This window comes from Xiphophorus maculatus, chromosome 2 (assembly GCF_002775205.1).
Source record: "Xiphophorus maculatus strain JP 163 A chromosome 2, X_maculatus-5.0-male, whole genome shotgun sequence".
In the NCBI taxonomy this organism is placed as follows: domain Eukaryota; kingdom Metazoa; phylum Chordata; class Actinopteri; order Cyprinodontiformes; family Poeciliidae; genus Xiphophorus; species Xiphophorus maculatus.
Window position 1 is genome coordinate 17,313,914 of NC_036444.1, and position 20,064 is coordinate 17,333,977.

At 38.2% G+C, this 20,064-nt stretch overlaps 1 protein-coding gene across 1 annotated transcript in view; it reads left to right on the plus strand.

Moving 5' to 3' along the window:
• Positions 1-20,064, plus strand: part of LOC102222875 (neural-cadherin-like) — a 132,810-nt gene that overhangs the window by 29,677 nt on the left and 83,069 nt on the right. The window contains exons 2-4 of the mRNA XM_014470322.2: positions 12,518-12,715; positions 17,380-17,605; positions 19,674-19,878. Of these exons, the coding sequence (XP_014325808.1) occupies positions 12,518-12,715; positions 17,380-17,605; positions 19,674-19,878 (629 nt within the window). The remainder of the gene's footprint in view (positions 1-12,517; positions 12,716-17,379; positions 17,606-19,673; positions 19,879-20,064) is intronic.

Sequence of the window (20,064 nt, forward strand, 5' to 3'; positions counted from 1 at the left end):
TCAGAGTTGACATGAAAAGAAACATCTTAAATGATACTTTCTCTGAGATAGTCAGACCACAAATCTTATCTCATTTTGCTCTACTAATTCTATTTACAATAATTTGTTTGTAGCAGCAAAATATTTGGACACAGTTCTCTTTTAAGATGTCATAGCATATCTTTGTTAGCACAAATCCCTTTTTGCACAATATGCTAATTTCTCTGAGGTTACTAAGATAGAGGCTGACAAAAAAATTCCATTTAAGGGAAAGAAGGAGGCCTACTTTTAGTGCTCACATTACATTCTGATAACCTCACTTGGGCTAATTTGTATCTCCCATTCCTCATGGCTAGAAGAGATTTGATGAGTCATTTTGAAAGTGACTCACATACCCGTCATGGTTGTATTTTTAAAAAAAATTTTTTGTATTTTGCTTTGCCTCTCTGCTGTCGCTTCATGTTTAAATTATATCAAGTAAGCATATTTCAAATTGTCTGTATAAGAATGAAGCAAAATGGTTGTGAAGTGCATACATCAATCCTTTTACTTTTTAAAATGAAAATGCTTTTGAATTTATTTATTTTTCCTGCAAAGAAGAATCGCAATTTTAATGCAACGGGCCAATTTTTCCAGGTAACAGCTTGTGAAAGCTAGGAAGAACATAAATAGACTCACTAAAGGGGACTCTGTCTCTTTAAGAAGCTCCTTAAAGAGCTGCCACGCGGCAGGTGCCTGGATACGTAGTGGGAGCCTTCTGGGTATTTAAACTACTTTGTATATGTACTTCTGAGCAGGGAAAGGGCAGTCCACGCGGCACCTGCAGCTGCACTCTATTTCATGCAAATTAGGATGTATGATGGAAAGGTAACCAGCCACATGTGTGTGAACAATTTTGTACATGTGAATTTTTTGAGCACTGCACCTTTCACAAATTTTCCCTATGCCAATTTTTAGTGTGAAAGCTGCACACTCTTTTACAAATGAGGACACCTATGACTACGCTGAAGGAGTTACAATCTTCAGCAGCTGAGATGGGAGACGTTTTGCATACAGCAACTGTTGCCTGGGTCTGCTGCAATTGTAGCCAAAAGTGCATTGACTGAATACTGACTTGAACGCGAATGTTTATGCAATCGCTTCATTAATGCTACATGTTTTTTATTTAATTCTCATTATTCTGTGAAAACCAGTTTTCACTTTGATATCTTTTTTTGTTGTCAAAGATGCCAAATAGTGTTCATCGTAATTGATCTGTAAAAGCAATTTTCTTTTTATAGGAACTATGTGTACCCACATATTAACAGGATGAACAGGCAAGCTGTAAAAAAAAAAGGCCCTCGAATTGATAACCCGCTAATTCAACAGAATAACAGTTTTCTAACGCAACTTGAAAATAGAAAGTCCAAACTTTCTGTGAAATTATTTTTGAGAATATCTTGGCAAATAACAGGTACTAAATGACTTAAGAGACCTAATAGTGCTTCAAAAGTTAAATGTACAGTATTGCATATCCTAGGTAACTTTTCCGATTTAGTCAATTTTCGTATTTTTCTAGTATAAAAGAGTGAGCTTCTACTTTTTTCAGGTGTGTTTAATTTTTTAGGTGCATTTCTTTATTTTTAAAAACCTTTCCAGTTTTTTTTTGTTTTTTTTTACCAAAATATTGAGACAATAGAATCATTGGCCAAATTTAAATAATATTAAAACCCATTATAGGTAAGGCGATGGCGCATGGTTAAAGCCAACAATCCAAGTGCAGAGGCCTCAGTCCTTGACGCTGCCATCATGGGTTTGAGTCCTGACTTCTTTGCTGCATGTCTACTCCTCTCTCACAACACACTTTCCTGTCAGACCACTATTATTAATAAAGGCCACTAGAACAAAAATGACTCCAGTTAACCCCAAATAATTTAGAATCATAGAACTGACATGCAATTTACCATAGCTTTCCAAGTACAAGCTTTAAAATATTTCAGCAATTTTACATTTCCTTTTTCTAAAGGCTGTATACCCTACCAGTATATCTCCATGCAACACTTGCTCTCTCTAAATCCTTGCCTTTTATGTTGGTGAATAGGGTACATTTAAGTTTGCCTCAAAGCAAAAAAAAAAAGACAGAGGACTGAATATGCCTTCTAATTCTTTTGGCTGAACTTAAAGAAAAAAATGTTCCCATGGGCGCCAATAAAAAGACCCAGCTATACGAGGTTATTTCCAACCATCCATCCATCTGTCCGTCCGCCCATCCATCCGTGCTTCCAATTACCGGGCACGAGATTTTTTTAACTATCCTTGAAAATTCATCTTAATACTTTCACATACAAACAAAAACATTAAATAGAAATAAAAATAGGGGGAAAAAATGGAAAATTAAGAAAAGTGCATGAGAGTAAGAAACCATTAAATAGTTCTGAAAAATTATAGAGAAATGTACATCATAGCGGATTTTCTAAAACCAATGTTATATTTGGAAACTTTTTGGATGTGCTCCCATTTTGCCAGAAAATGTTTCAGTTGCAGTATTTTTCCAGCTTGTTTTACGATTCCTTGTTGTGCTTCTCATGTTAGAGAGATTTTGTTTCTATATTCAGACTGGCAGAGATGTTTTCTTAGACTTTGTTTGCACATCAATTTTCTTAAAAGGAAGCACAGAGGAAGAGCTGCTACAGGTAAAAAGAAAAAAATGTAGTGAGCTGTGCTGGCACCCTCTAGCTTCATTAAGTACAACACAGAAAATGGGCGAAGTGAGAATGCTACATGGGAAATGTAGCCACTGAAACAGAAGAAACCTCCACCCACACCCCACCACCACTGCACTCACATTTATCCCAAACAATTTGGGAGAAAATGCAAGTTCAGAGATTCTGGCCCTGCCAGGGCTTAATATTCAATATTTTAAATCAAGGTGACAGTAATATCTGATACTGTCTCGTCCAAATTCAGCCAAAAGTCTAATTTACATCAAATAACTGATTTGTCGATAATTTAAATTTACCAGTCACAGTTACTAGCATACATGATACAATGCACTAATGTAAGATTAAATGCATTCTATTAGATGACAAATGGCTTCTTAGTTCAATCCCTGTTGTGTTTTTATCTAGAAAATGTATAAAACAAATTGGATGAGCTGTATAGGATCCAACAAGTGGGAGTTGCCTTGTTATACTATTTGAGGAATTAAATGTTCCTGAGAAACTAAAAGCTATTCAGGTTTTGTGGCTAACAAACGAGACCAAATTAACACAATTTGACCATCAGGCTAATAATTAAAATGTGGTGACTGCAGTGAAATGCCATAAACTTGATTCTGGCCAAACAAATCGTCTTCTTTTCTTCTGTTCTAAGGATATTGTGTCAAAGTTGTTTATTCATAGGCAGCTTTATATACCTAAGTCATGCTGCCATGTTCTTTTTGGAAAGGAGCCAACGCTCATCAGACCCATAAAGTGTTGGCTGTATTTTGAACTATAACTTGATAGCTAAATAACTAGAGATAGTGCTTGGTTGCTCTTAAATTTCTTAGTGAATTTGGTATGATATCCACAGGAAGCAAAAATTTCTTCACTAAGGTAAATGCTGATTTCTTTTCTCCATAAACCACAGATTGTTCTTAATTTTTCACAGAAGGCTTTTCCATATTATGTAATTTTGTTTAATAACTTTATGGTGGAACACTTTAAGTTTGATTTAGGAATTTTACAACCTGGCAAAAACAGATATACCTTATTATTCCCCTATGAAAAAAGAACAGAAGTACAATGTACTTTCATTTTATCATAATGAAACCTTGTTCTTTATACTGAAACTGACAAAAAGAAATAAATAAAGTTTGTCACTTTCCTTTTTGTAGTTTCTACAGAATATATTTTATTCACTAAGCTGCATGACCTTCGCTTTTTCATATCTGCAGCTATAATGTGGGGCTACTTGTTGATACAGTTATAAAGTAAAGCCTTTAAATAGCTACTAAAGCACGCACACGTGTTCTTCAGAAAAACTTTAGGCATTTTTATTCTAAATTAAAAGAACGACCAAAACTCGAGGATGCCTACCGTTGTAATTGTTCTGGGATGAAAGTAGCTGAATCTGTGTGTTTACATGGTAAGTGTGTCAGTTGCTGCGGTGTTAATAGATTTCCATCCCTTGCGCTTTCCAGCACGTTGATCTCCTGCTGACGGCTTCACACTTTGCTTTAAGCACATAGGTTGGAGTCGAGCCTTCTTAACACCGCGAGCATTTGGTTAATGTACCTCATTACTCCCCCTTTGAGCTGATTTTCCCTTTCCATTCACTTGCTGCTAAAAATGCACCCTCTGAAATTCCACATCTCACACGGGCCATTGATGTTTATGCTTGCAGACGCAAATTGTTTAATTCCACATAGACGTATTTGTATCCTAATTCTCTCCCTGAATGGAAGAAGAGGGAACAAGGGATGCATGTGGAAAAACCTTGTGTTATTAATTACACTCTGTGTTCTGTCTTAATTTTTTGCTCTCATGGTCTGCTACCTCATGTTTTCCTACCAGTCAGTGTTGTTCCTGCTACCTCTTGCTCCGTTCTGCTGTTTGTTGTACATCCCTTGTGTATGCTCTTGTCTTTGATTTGGTATTTTATGCTCTCTGTTAAATATCAGAGAATACTCCTTCCACTATGCTGAATGCCTCTTCCTGCCTCTCAGCCTCTTTCTCACTCGCTCTGTAGATATTTGTGTTCCTGTATCTGTGCCTCTCTCCTTTACTCTGTTTCCTCTCATCCCCTTCCCACACACACTCCCTGTCCTTGTACTGTGGGTAGTGCATGTGTGCATAGAAGCACTTGAGACAACTTTTTTTTCCCTAACTGGCAAGCCACTTAGCAGCTTTATATAGCACGTACCCAAGAAGAGGATTAACAGCAGGAAACATCAACAGACTGGGCATGCACTGAGAGCGAATTCACATACACTCCTGCACAATTCACACTCATGCTAAAACAATACAGTCATTGTATTAGAGCCAACCACACCATGGACCTCTAGCTTACGACTTTTCATGATACATTATGCTAGCCAGCCAGCTGATGCTCTTATCCTTATGGGATTGTAGTAGACAGCACAGGCTAGCTTTTCATCACACAGAGTGCACAAGGCATATTTGACTTTGAAAAATCCACTGGAGTCTGCGAGGCTCTGCCTGTTATTTCATCACATCTTTTTTGTCCCAGTCAGGTGAGGCAGCCCGTGTCGGTTTGGTGCTTGTGGGTCATCGTTCACAGCCAACTCTCTGCTTAACTCTACAGATCAGAGAGAAATTGCTCACGTTTGTAGCCTCAGAACACGAGACGTGTTCTCTCTCTCTCTCTCTGGTCCATTCAGGCATAAGTCCTGCACCTCCCAAGCGTGCACACACCCGTGTACATTCTTCATTATCATTCCAGAGCTGATAGGCTCTAATTATCTGCCTTGGCTCTGATTAGTCTCTCTGTAACAAGCTAATTAGATGGAGCCTTGTAAAATCATCTCCACCATTACCACAGAGACATGTTTGGGAAAGACACCAACAAGCAGAAGGCAAGGAATATGTCCTGCATCGCTCCCTACAAAGATTTTATAGTTAACTAAATGTTAAGTGCTAGAGCTCTGATTTCTTTTTGATTAAGTGCTTTTTAACCCCCCTTCTACTTTGCAGCAGAATCTTTATCCTTTCTCATTATTCATCATGAAAGGATTGTTCCGTCTTCCAGGGCAGGATGATCTGGCTTAAAGTGCATAAATTGCCGCTGTCAACATTTTAGGAGATAACATCAGAACATTGATTGGTTTTTCTGCCCACACGATACAGTGGCTATTTATCCAAAACGAAGTGCCATCACAGTCTAGCCTGAACTTTTTTCTCCTCAGCAGAGGAACTTTTAAACCCCTGAGGAGAAAGTTAGATTAATTCCTTCCTCCAGCTCTTCCTTTCTCTGTTATTATCCTTCTAACAATCCCTTTAGGAGCTGTCACACACTTTTTAGCTTTTGTATTTAGATGTGAATGCTCCAGAACTAGTGCAGAGTGTGTTAAATTGCATTTTCTATCAAAAATTGAATGTAAACCGGTTGAAAAAAAAAAAAAAAGAATTGTGATCTCTACGTCTGTTTTTCACGTGGTGAAAGGAATTAGACTGAACAAATCAAATAAGAAACGCTAATCAAATCAAACAACCTAAGATCTTAACATTTAGCAGCATCTATCTTTCAGTTCTGAAAACCTTCCCTGTCCATGCTGAATAAAGTTTCCCCACTCCAAGATGCTACCTATGCCATGTTTCAGTATAAAAATTTCAGCTCTCTTTTTCAGTTTTGTCAGTTTAGGTAGATGGCCATGTGTGCAGCTTTGTCTGTCCATCCATCCATCCATCCATCCAGACCAGTTAGAATCCCAATGTATTCCTAAGCCAGCTGAGAAACATCGTCCCTCCAGCATGTCCTGGGTCTTCCTCTGGGACTCCTCTTGGTGGGACGTGCCCAGAACACGTCACCTGGAAAGCATCCAGGAAACATCTTAACCAGCCACCTCAACTGGCTCCTCTCGACATGGAGCAGCAGCAGCTCTACCCTGAGCCTCTCCTGGACAACCAAACCTCTCACTCTATCTTTAACAGAGAGCCCAGACACCAATGGGTTTTTTTTAGTTTTTTTTTTGTTTTTTTTAAACTGTCATGCCTATAAATAACAGGTAGATCTACACCAGGGATCGTGTTAACGGAATAATTTCGGTATTTGATTGTTTTGGGTTTTTTTTTAACAATGACAGAAAAATCTAAAGGCTGTCCTTTATTTTGAAGGATTACAATTCATTCACCTGATTACTTGATGCACATACGCAGCCATATCCGACTTTATGCACAGAGTACATTACAGAGATCAGTCAGTAAAAAAAGAATATTCCCATCTGAGTATCAGATCTGACCTGGACACTGAACTGAATGCATCTCGCTACCCAGGAGTGCACTCTTTGGGATTTTTTTGCTGACTTCTGACCACATCAACTGGAGAAATGTTCCCTGATTTCAAAATTTTGGCTGGAGATTTGCTTGTAATTCCAGTCTCCGGTATGGCTGCAGAGCACTGATTCATCCTTCAGATTAATATCAAAACCCTGAGATATTTGATTATATGGACAAGCCGATGCATAGCTCGTGTCCATGTTCATAATTTAAGTGTGATTGTTTCATTTGATTGCTTATATATGGTTACTACCACAGTCAATTCGTTTTGTCACTGTGGAGAAAAAAGTTTGTATTAATTTGCTTAATGTGTTATGATGGCACAATGTGCAATTTTGTTGAATATTAATTTAACTGAATAAAAGTTAAATGCAGTCATATGGGTAAAAATAGATTATGACAGGATTCTCTTTGACAGGGTCTGACTAAATTGTGGACCACAAAAAAGTCTAGCACAACCACTGATCTACACAGACATAAAATTGCACACAGGTTGACTGTCCGGAAGGCGATTGCACCGGAATTGATGTTGGGGTATCAGATTAGAAAACTGAGTAGTGTTGTGCTACACCAGGGGTGTCGAACTCCAGTCCTCAAGGGCCGGTGTCCTCCAACTTTTAGATGTGCCTCTGCTGCACCACACCTGAATAGAATAATTAGGTCATTAGCAAGGCTGGGAGAACTGATCTACACAAGGAGGAGGTAATTAAGCCATTTCATTCCAGTGTTTTGTACCTGTGGCACATCTAAAAGCTGTAGGACAGCGGCCCTCGAGGACTGGAGTTTGACACCTGTGTGCTACACTTTTCAGATTTTTATTCATAAAAGATCTTGCAATCTATGTATATTTTTGTTCTTCACTTCACAATTATTCACAACTTTATGTTGGTCTTCCTCAATTAAAAAACTGAAGTTTGTGACAGTATCACGGCTAAATGTGAAGTATACTTTGAAAGGCAAGATATTTATTTCATGAATGGAGCAGTTATAAAGGGAACATAGCTCTATTTATCAGACCTTGTTGACTTAGCATAGACTTTATGTCTACAACATAAACCAGCTGTTTACATCAGAGAAGAGCTATTGACTCGGAGTTCAGGTAGTGACAGGATACATCACAAATTCTTCTTTTATCTTGGATTAAAAGCACACGTGTAGCCTGTGGACAGTTCTTGTTACATAACAGGATTTGTAACCCATAGCTACTTTTAGCTTTCAAGGTACCAGTGTGTTGGTGTGTCCACTGGTGTGTGTTTGTCAGAGAGGGACGTGAAGGCAGAGGGAGATGTGTGAGGACTGGAAGTATGTTGTCACTTTGTGATAACCTGCTTTGATGTCAAAACTTTTGCAACTGTGTTTTAATCTGTTGGTGCATGTGTTTGGGAACATGTTTGTCTTGGCAGGGATTTTTTTCTTCTCTGTGGTGAGGCAGATGGCCTTAGTGGATGGCAGCCCACTGAACTGGTTGGCAGCTCTTCTGACATTCTTTAATGCCACGTTGACACATGATCACAGCCAGTATTTGTGGAAATACTGTCTTGTGCTCACAGATCTGTGAATCACTTTACTTGAGGCAACAGATATGCATATTGAGGCCTATGACGTTAACAGGAGTATTTTTTTCAACATTATTTCTATTTTAACATGTGCAAAGCATGAAATAATTTCAGTTTGAATGAATGCTTGGTATGCTCTTGTCATAAGGAGAAGTACTTGTGCGCAGCCTCTCTTTAGGTGCCACAGTGCTCTCTTGAAGTCAGCCTCAGCTTAGACAGAGCAAGTTGGTAATTGGATTCCTAGAATCTTCTTATTCACTTCAGTGAGACAGCATGCAGGCGACAAAGTGCCTGCTGTCTTGAGGCGTCATACATGCATCCCTATGGGAAGATCAAGGTAGCTTTACCAAGACTTGCTAGATGAGACTGTGGCTGACACTCTCTCCCATCTGATGCTGTAAGTCTGATTGGGTAACTTGATTTAGAACTAATACATGGCTTCACATCCACCATCCTCCACCCTGGCAATGAGGAGTTTATACTAAACATCTGGATAAATACCAGATTAATTTTGTTTTTGTACTTACTTATTTGAACCATTCAATTTATATTGGTGGCACACTATGTTAGTGGCACACCATAACAGTAAAAGTGATATATTAGCAATGTATACTTTATATATTAGTAATGTATGATTGGTGATGGCCCAGGCATTACAAAAACCGATCACCTGTATCTCATAGTTCTCAGCCTGCAGAGGCAGCATATGGGCCCCCTTTCCTTCACACTGCGCAAGCACAAATCCTATCAAGTTTGTTTGTAACTTTAACGCTCTGAGAGTAATGGACCTTACCAAGCTCCGCCCACAACCGACCCACGTGACCGCAAGTCTCACAAACAAAGTCTGGCGGTTGTTTCTATGTAAACACGACTCGATTAGTGCATCATTTCTACCGGATTTTCACAATATATCAGCCACTACAATGGACAGAGGAGCTAACAAGTTCATGTCATCATCAGGGAGGAGGTTACTGGTTTCTCAGTCACAAGCTGGTTACAAACCTGAGGCCAGCAGGTGTCAGTCAGTTATGGTAGATCCAAAATTTGGTTTGATGACGTCAATATGAGAAGCTACAGACTGATAGGAGGAACCAAAGAGCTCTGTAAAGGTAAAGGCAAATCTTCTGAAGCTGGGATATAATTAATTTAATTTCACATAATTACCTCGGTAGAAGCCATTTGTTTGTTAAAATTTTATGAAATAATTTGTTCTATTTGATGTTTGTTGTGAATGACGTAAACTCACAAACGAACAAGGTAATTAGTCCAACGCTTAGAAACTACAGTGGCTGTAATACGGCACAGCAAGTAAACAAGTAAACAAAGGTAAAATAACCCGAACAGGTGATCAACTCAAAACCACTCCTACCTTTTTACTCTCTGTCTCTTTGTAGTTTAAGCACACCTGTTACCGTGGCAACCGCCTGCGCCCAGCGAGACGAGCAAAGATTACGTTAAAAACATAACATTCAGTCCGTTACGATATCAAGTTTCCAGGCTTGATATTTATTTCTCGATTATTAATCAGCGCTTCCCTGAACACAGCGATGGTTGATTGACTAGCTGTACTTGATGCTAGCGTGGCATCAAGTACAGCTTGATGTTACACGAGTAACAGTTTAGTCCAAAGCCTTTTCTGTTAAAATAAAATGTTCAGTGTATGTCAGATACAGACACATTGCATATTGATCTGTTTAGCTAACGTAAGACTGTGTAGCAGACAGGCTTCAAGGTGTAGAAGTTGTATCAGTTCTGCCATTATGCTGTTCTTAGCTAACGGGAAGCTAAGTGTGTTTGTGAGACGACCACGCACGTGACCACGTAGAATGGACATCAGCCAATGAAAAGCGGCCCCTCTGGTAAGATCCGTTGGGGAAGTTTGCGTCTTCACGTCTGTGGCATAAAAAAAAAAACTAGAACTTGACGGAGTAAGGGTATGGAGGCTCACTGCAGAAAAAGACATTTGGAGCAGCCAGACAGCAGGTAAAGCAGTGCACAATTGCCAACACTCACCCGGATTAGCGTGACGGTCAGAAAACTAAGCAAATAAAAGTTATCGGGCTAGCGGTGTAAAACGCTGGCTTCTGCGCTCGCTGTTAAGACGGCTGCTATCGAGACGTAATGTTTCTAAGACGTAGCGCCGATGGCTCCCCATCAGACAATGGACTCTTATCGCGAACGTCTTCTTAAAGCTGCAGCATGTAACTTAAAAAATACGTATGTATTAAAACTTTCGCTGTGTCCTAACACGAGACAGATAATCTGTGAATTTTTTTTTAAAGCTTCTCCTTGTTTTATCCAGAAACACTGCTCTCGGAAACAACCAATCAGGGCTAGCACACAACAGCTAGCTATGCTGTTAGTCAGTTTTGATTTATTTAGTAACTTATTATTGTTTATTTTAATACAACCTGCGTTTAACTCTGAATGAATGTTTCATTTTTTAACTTGACATTATTTGATATAGTGAATGGTGTGAGATTGTTTTGACTTCATTTATAATTTAGGGTGTTGAGAGTCTAGGTGTTGCCAGATCACATAGTAGCATTTATACCTAAAGCTTTAACCAATATTTAACCAAAAGCTTTAACCAATATTTGGTTGCGTATCCCATAGCAAAAAAAATAAAACAAAATAAAAAAAAAATATGGTCTTGATCCCAAAAGGTTTTGATTGTACATTTGACCACTCTGCAAGGTAAGATAGTGGGTTTTTTTAATTGGTGGGTTTTCTTCTCCAGAACTAACTTTCAAGCATGATTCACAGAGCAACATGATTCACTGTTGCACTGTGAATGCCCTTCAGAACTTTGTGAAGGGCATTCACAAATCTACTCAAAACCAGTTTTTGATAATTGTTTTTTTAAAACACCTTATTGTGTCCATGTTGCAACTATTTATCTGTACATTCAAGGGAAAGCTGAAGAATAGTACTCCCTCATTTCTCCATCCACCTACAATAATGCATCAACATGTCAGTAGAGGATGCTGACCAAAAAAAGCCACCCTGCTCAAAAATGGACTCCCTAAAGCTCAGCTGAACTTTGCAGCTTCTCACATGGACAAACCAAATGTCTTCTGGAGAAAAGTTTTAATTTAATCATTTGGCATCGTAACCGGGAAGCTGAGTTCTTAAAACCAAAGAGTATGCTACCAACTGTCAGTAATGTTGGTGGGGCCGTTTTACAGAAGGCTTGTTTTACTGCCAGGCCTGCTGGTGTATTGCACAAATAAAGACACAAGAATACCTTCAAATTTACCACAAATCAACTACTACATAGTAAAAACATAATATGATGTCCAGACAGGACAAACGTAACACCCCCCACGCCCTCTCCATTGTCCTAAAATATTAGTTAAACTCCAAACATTCAATCCAAGTCTTAGTTTTGACCTTGGAAGGTCAGGTCTTTGTCTTGGTTTTGGCCTTGGAGAGTGTGGTCTTAGACTTGGTCTTGGAAGAATATGTCTTGACTCCATTCCTAGTGGTTAAATGTATATTTTTGAGCTTTGTGGATTAAAAATACAGTAAATTCACCAAAGTTTTATTTTTAATGCTGAAATGCATAGTTACAAGCCCTACTTCATTAAAAGACTAATGTCACTGGGAGCAAATGTAAACTCCTGACTGGATTGTACACCTCCTCTAGGAATGATAACTTTGAAAGAGGAGAGTAAAACTAAGCACAAAAAAATCAGGGAAGATCACAACGTTAAGGCTGATATTTTGAATCGGATTTGATAGATCTCTGGGTTAGACTGCATTGGGATTATTTCAGCACAGCTTACACAAGAAACAGTGACATTTATTACTATCCTACCTGATTTATGTGTTTCCATCTACAGGAGAGGATTTATCTCTCACATACTTATACCCTTAGTCGAGTGTCTGTTGGTACTTCATATTTCCCTGTTTACTTGTCTCTCCTCCAAACACATACAATTACATGACAGCTGTCACTTTTTGTAATCGCATCTCTGCTACTGTCTCTGCACCGTCCTCCAGGCCCAGACTGGTACCTGAACAAGGTGAAGCTGACGATCACTGATGTCAACGACAACGTCCCTGAGTGGAATATGAAGCCATACCCATACCTGGCTGTTGTGTCTTCCGAGGCAGTGGCAGGAACATTTGTCTACCAGCTACAGGCAATTGACGGGGATGAGGGCAAAAGTGGAGAAGTGGAATACTTCTTGTCAGATGGTAAGCTTTTTGTTGCTCTAACACATAACAATACACAACACATATAGAAGTAAAATACATTGTGCTGTTGGTACAAAACATGGCAGGTGGAAATGTATGAAAATGAATACGCCCAGGTTGTCACCAGCACAGTTGTTCAGACAAAAAGCCACAGGCATGCAGATTCTTTCATGCATTCATACACTTTTTATGTGTCCATTAGATTATTTATCCTTTTTTACCCACTTTCTCTTTCTACCTCTCCATATCCATCCCACTTTGTCTTTCTCTCTCTCTCTCTCTCTTTTTCTCTCTCTCTTTCCTGCAAACACAGCCACTATCACACAATCCCACACACAGCCAGAGGCCTTCACAGATTTGTTTATGCACTTTTCATGCACTCTTGTCTGTCTGCTTCTCTCTGTTTCATACAGGGAATCATGCAAGCACACATTCACTCATACACAAACACATACAGTGGGCTGCTGGAAGCCTGCCACAATAGTGGACCCCCTGGTGGCTAAAGGGATTGAGGGCTGCTGGCAGAGATTGGGGGATGTGCTGATGTTGCTTGTGGGGTTTACTGATTTACCCTGACTTGTGGTTTAACTGTAATCAGGACATCCCACAGCGTCCTCATTCTGAGTTGAAACCCCAGTCTCACCGAGCGCTCATTGTCTTTATAACTATGCTAAGGACTCTTTAAAGTAGTGGCGTTTGTCAACGGAAATTTAAATCAGTTCAGCCGAACGGACTTCTCTTCAGAGTAATTTCAACTCCCTGTTTGGATTTCACCCATATTTGTCTAACCCTCTTATCCACTGCTTAACATTAACACCGTTATGGGATGTCATCAGATGAACTGACCTCTTGATGACCACAATTTGACCCAATTCTTTAGAAATTGCCAACAGCAGAGCAAGTAAAATCCCCTGTGGAGTTTTCTTGTGAAAGTATTAAAGTTTGAACCTATCATTGCCATTAGATAGAATAGGGGAAAAACTGGATATTAGAGTGTTGTATGTGATTTTCTTAGCTCCAGGTCAGTTTGTACCTCCACTTGGTACCTACATATAGTGCCATTAGATATTTGTTCAAAAAAAGGAAAGAAAGAAAGTGTACCCATGTACCGGTACTTAAACCATGGCAAATCAGTATATTTATTGCATTTCAGAGTATTTTCTGACATTATGTCAAACTAAAAACTTTCTGTTTTAAGTCAGTGAGGATGATCAGAAATATTTTTGATTGGCTGAATTTCAGAATAATAAGTTTACATACAGAAAGATTATTATCCCCTCAAACAATTTGGGAAAGCTAAAATTATGCTGATGCCGAGATGCTGTAAGACTTTGATATGATAAACTGCAGCATTTGAGTTAAGTTAGTTAAGCACAGCTGGGGAGGTATTTAAAGACAACACTGCGCACACACGCATATGCACACACACTGGTTTCTTGCATGAGATCATGAGAAAGTCAACAGAAATTAGAAATCATCACAGGGTACAATTTCCAGAGGCCTTAAGGTTCCACACTCATCTGTTCAAACTGTTTTAACACAAGTATAAATATAATCGAAATTTGTTTCTCAGTGAAGCTATTTTAATAGGAGATTTGCTTTCTAAAAATGCTTGTTTCAGAATTGAGGCCGAATAATTCTTTATTCAGGACTGCCAAGCTGTCAGCTTCACAGACTGTCTCTCCTATATTTTATATATTTTGTCTGGCCAATATGGTATTTGGCAAAAAACAGTTTGTGAACAATATTTTAACCAATTTTGATGTAAAAAATGTATCTGGCTGAAAATATAAATGTTCATTGTGTTATTTTTACATTGCAAATAAACTCAACATCAGTGCATATTTTCTTTAAAGGGCATTATTGGCCACACCTATTCAAGCAGAACCATAAGATTACAGACATCGCAAAAACCTCATGTATGCCCTGCTCACAGAATCTCCTTACTCTCTGCCATGCTACAACTTCTGTCAGCAGCGTGTGTTGAGAATTCTCAGACATTGCCACTGATGATGGTGGATAAATAGTTTTTCTGGGACAGTAAGGCCTTTCTCTGCCATTAGCAAATTTAGCAGTGCGTACGTGATTAAAGTACTTGATGTACATGAGTTACATTTAATCAAAGTGTGCACTTATATTGATCCCACCTTAAAAAGTAAAACCAACATTTTTGTTGTGGCTTAATCTAACAACGACAACTTTAGAAAATAATGGAAGCAACATTTTCTGTAAATATATTTGAGGCCTTTTTTCAGTTACAATTATCCATCCATCAATTTTCTTCCACTTATCCGGAGTCATTTACAGTTAATTTCTTTTTAAACTGATAAAAGCTTCTGTGGTTTTCTAATTGTCAATCCACAATTTTTTATTAAATATAAATCAAAATATGAGTTGACAGCAATTTCCATCATTTTAGCTGTTTTTATGATATGGAGCATAAAAATACAGACCACTGTTTTTTTGTTTTTTTTTAGCTTTTAGAGAATTTCAGCACAGAATGCTATCTTGCAGTCACCATATCCAGGAAAAAACAATTATATGTTGTCTACATACTAATCAGTTGTACGAGAATGATCCTAGAAAAAAAATTAAATAAATAAAAATAACATTTCTATCCTTCGATCACATAAGTATGAAGTGTTTGCTGTAAATTCCTTGGACTGTAACATTGAACAAACCTCGGCTATAAGAACTCTTGGTAATTTTTGGAAAATCACATCATGCTCACTGCCTCTAATACCTTGTTAGGGTGCAAGCATCATGAAGTTGTAAACATAACAGGGGATTTGAAATTTAAATTAGGCAGAGTCATTAAAATGAAAATGGATTGGGTATTTCAACTTAATTATTCGAGACATAAGGCAAAATGTACGCCTGAATAGTTCACCGGACAAAAAATTCTTCCATAGCAATCTCAGCACCCCCGACCTAAATCCTATGGAAAACCTGTAGAAGAAGCTACAACAAAGAGTAGACCAATTCTCTGGACAATGTAGAGAAATTGTGTAAAGACGAACTGTCAAAGACCAATGTCTCTGAATGCTGCGCCTTAGTAAAATATAGTAGAGCAGTAAGTGCTGTCCTAATGGCGTAATGGAGTTGTCAATATTGTCCCTCTTGTTATTTTGTCAAAAACAATTATTTCTTTACAGATTTTGATCACATAATCTTTTTGAGGAGCGCCAACCAATCTGACTGGCTTTATAACTCATTCGGGGTCATTCCCATACTCTCATGTTGCTCTAAGTACTCAAGTATACATTTATATCTGAAATTGGTTTCCAACCAAATGTGATTTGTTCCTTTTGAGGAATGCTTTCAGCACTCATCAGTGACGAGCTGTTTTTAAGAATTACTATATCTAATTCACTCCCTATTGTTGCCAGTCTTTTTTATTTTTTAATTTGTGAGGCATTAGAGAAAAAAATCAATGTGTCCAACACCAGATGGGATGAGAACCACAGTGGGTATGGCAGCTCCGTTGCAGATGATTTGCACGGAATTATTTTGATCTTCACACAGGATTTACTGACATCAAGAATTACATTTTTAGGTCTCATTTTAATTTCATCTCTTGTATGTTCACACCTATTAGAGTAAATACATTTGATAATGATCCTCTGTGGGTTTTTCTTTTTTTTTAACTCTCCATCAACAAATATCTAACTTGTATTGCTGCAAGTTATTTTTTAGAAGGTTTCTCAAGTGTGTCTGATATTTTCTTCAGTAAATTATCTACTAGTTTATATATAAATGTTATATGAAGCAATTGTTTCTAACACAACACCATCATGGGATAATCTTGACTGAATGTACTTTTCTTTACACAGACAGTTTACAAGCAGTTCAAAAAGCGGATCTCCCCAAGTCACAAACCACTGGTGTCAGCATATACTAGTATAAATGATTGAATTTATAAAGCAAACTTGTATTCAGGCAACAAACATGGTCCTTCAGTAAATAATCTCCCTCAAATGCATTTTCTGCAGAATTTCTGTACCAAGAAAAATGTTTTACTAAATAAGTTGATTGTGCTGTGTCATTATTGGCTACCGTGAGACATTATATACCATATATAGGAAAGTTATGGAATGTCAGGTTTGAAATATTTTGGTTGCTTTGCTTTATTTGAACTCTTCACAGGTCAACATTACTGTCAGCATTCGCTTATGTGGTCTACCAGCGATTGAGCCTTGAGGCCAAAACTACCCAACACTGCTGTCAGCCATAACTGTCCTTCCAACTACTAAATCCATTTGGATTACTAGTTAGAGGTCTTTGACATTAAATAAGTGGTAGTTCATCTCATATTTGTTAGATTTCAACAATGCAATTTTTCTGAGGTGTAAGTGACATAATCTGCCAGCTGAGCTCATACTTTTTTTTAGCATTATTCAGGAATTATTGACTTAAAACAAACTCCTATATCTTGCCGAAAAGTTACTTGTAAATTAGTTTGGTCTTATTTTAAGTATGCTGAGTTATTTCAACAAGTAACTAGACATCACACTTAGTCTAATGATCAAATTTATTAACTGACTTTAATATTTTCATGTACTCAGAATGGAAAACCTAGTAACTTTTTATTTAATATTCACAACAAAAAAAAATCTGTTTTGGATCCAGAAACAACAAAACTCTTAATTGAATTTTCCCTATAGGTGGGGATGGCTGCTTTGCTGTGGACAAGAAGACAGGCCAGGTGGTCACTACGGGGCTCGTACTACAGAGGGAGAGAGAGTACCTCTTAAGCGTGGTGGCCCTTGATGGGCTGGGAAGCCACAGTGCACCTGCCATGTTATCTGTAGTAGCAGGGGCCAGAGCACCGCAGTTTACCAACACCAGCTACGCCATTTCCATACCAGAGAACACCCCGGAAGGACAGCCGTGAGTTCTGTGCTATTCTTCTTGTGCAAAAGCAGGGATTCATTTCCGCTCTTTGACAGAGAGAGTCTTAAGAAATTATTTTATTTTATTGTTTTTGATGTCATGTTAAAAATATTTAGCCTTTACAAAATATGTTACACTAATTAGATATCTTTCTTAGGTCTTGCCTTTTAATTAGACTGTTTTTTCCCCAAATTTAGCCGCGTATTTAGTCATGCTCCAGCACCTTTAAACCAATTCTTGCCACAGTAAGAATAATTGCATGACCCAGGAGAACACAGTTTAACAGAGAGCATTTCTAATTAAGATTATATTCTTAAAGTGAAAATTGTTGGAGGAGTCAAACCTAGATTTTATTGAGCTGAAAGGGGAAAAATGGCTACCTTGGGAAGTTTCTCTAAAAACATTTGACTTCTGAAATATTATAAACAAGCAAATCAAGCAGGATGTGCAGTAAAGACATATAGAAACTATAGTCTGCAGTTGAACATATGCATAAAAAAGCACTGAAAGAGAGACAAAACTGCATGTGGTGTCTGAGAACTAATACTATGTTCACACAGCTGCTCTTGATGCTCAATTAAAATATTTTCAGAAATTTAATTTTTGGATGGTCATTTGTATACTAATAATTAAATGTGGCTGCAAAGAGACTTCTGTGTGAATGGTTTATGACCTCAAAGCGACTAATCCCTAAAAATTAGATGGCTGCCTTGCACAGTGCTTGATCACGTTTTTCACACAATCTTTTACTCATTGACTTTCACAGTTTTTGAAAGCACAAAATTCAGAGAAATACATAATTTCTAGCTAATTGTTACATTGGTGACTGAACATGTTAATTAACAAATCCCACTGTTTTTCAAATTAGAAATTGGGTTGTTACTTGTTTGCTGTTGTATGCATAAGTTTGTACAGCGGATTCTCTGATTTATTTCTTCTTAACCTTTCTTTTGAAAAGTATCTGGTAAGGCAAATGTGCTTCACTAACACCTTTTTATCTGTGGGTGGTTATATTTATCACAATTTTCTTTTCATATCAATCTCGCAAATAATTGATACCAAAAATGTCTTCATTTGACTGAAGACAGCTCAAATTCCAGAAGCAGCACTTGTATTACAATTTGACAGCTTTGGATCTAAACATTTTCTCTATACTGGGACTGTATATAGTTAGGTTGTTGTGTTGCTGGCAGATAAACGTCCGACCCAGTCCCAAGCCTTTTGCCACCTCTAACAAGTTTTCTTCACAGATTTCTCTGTATTCAGCTCCATCCGTTTTCCCATTAAATCTGGATAGTTTCTTAATTCCTGTTGAAGAAAAAGATGCAGCCACCACCATGTTTTACCCTGTGAATGCTGTGTTCATTGCTAGTATGCTCCCAAAGTTTAGTCTTGCTTTCATCTGGCCATAGTAGGACTTCCTTCCATGTGCTGGGTCCTTTGCATGACTTATGACAACTGCACAGGACGTTTTTTCATCTATGCTTACTTGGTCTTGGTTTATCCAAATCCAAATAAAATCAACTGACATTGTTCAAACTTTTCAGCTTTTGAAAAGTTGAAAAGTTTTGCAAGCTACAGTAACTAACTACATGGACTAACAAGGTAAAGAAAGACTGCGTATGCGCTCATATTTGAACAACTACATAAATGAAAAAACAAGTTTACAATATGATGCATGCAGGCTTACACGTGTGCAGTAGGTGAGTTTTCTCACATACTATTTAAGATTTGTGCTAATAAGTATTCATTTGGTCACACTGTGCACTTGAGCAAGCATTGACAATCATAATCGCACACTATTAGGGGAATACAAACTCTCCCCTCAAAGCAAACACTGGTGTCTGCATAATAGTGTGACATTATTACACACAACTGACAAGAACTGATTGACCGTGTTTGTAGCACGCAGGCAATGGAGCATAAAGTAATTGATTTCATTATAGCACACTGCTGATGCAGGAAAAGAGGATTTCGATTCTAATTCTACATGGGCGCAGCTGAAATCAAGTAACAAAGGCTGCTTTTTTCAATTTCTTTTAATCACCTTCTCTTTGTTCCACAGCTTCCTTGTGGTGTTAGCCATTTCCTTCCAGAAGGAACAAATCAGCTACAGCCTGCTTATCAATCCCAGCAGCCTTTTCAGCATTCAGCAGGACACCGGAGAGATCAGCCTGACCAGGACGCTGGATTATGAAAGTGACCAGAGACGCTACCTTCTGATGGTGCGAGCCAGCGAGGAGCCTGGCAGCCTGAGTGCTGCAACAGAGGTTAGTTTAATTAGAACATGAAACAGTGAGTTAGTGATCATCAGTCATGAGAGTTCACACACTCTGGTCAACTAAACTCAAAACTGAGGTAGAAATTGATTTTTTTTTGTGTGGGTGTGCGCATGTGGGGGCCCGCGGGCGTGTGTGTGAGAAAACAAACAGAATCCATTATTCTGGTAAAACAAA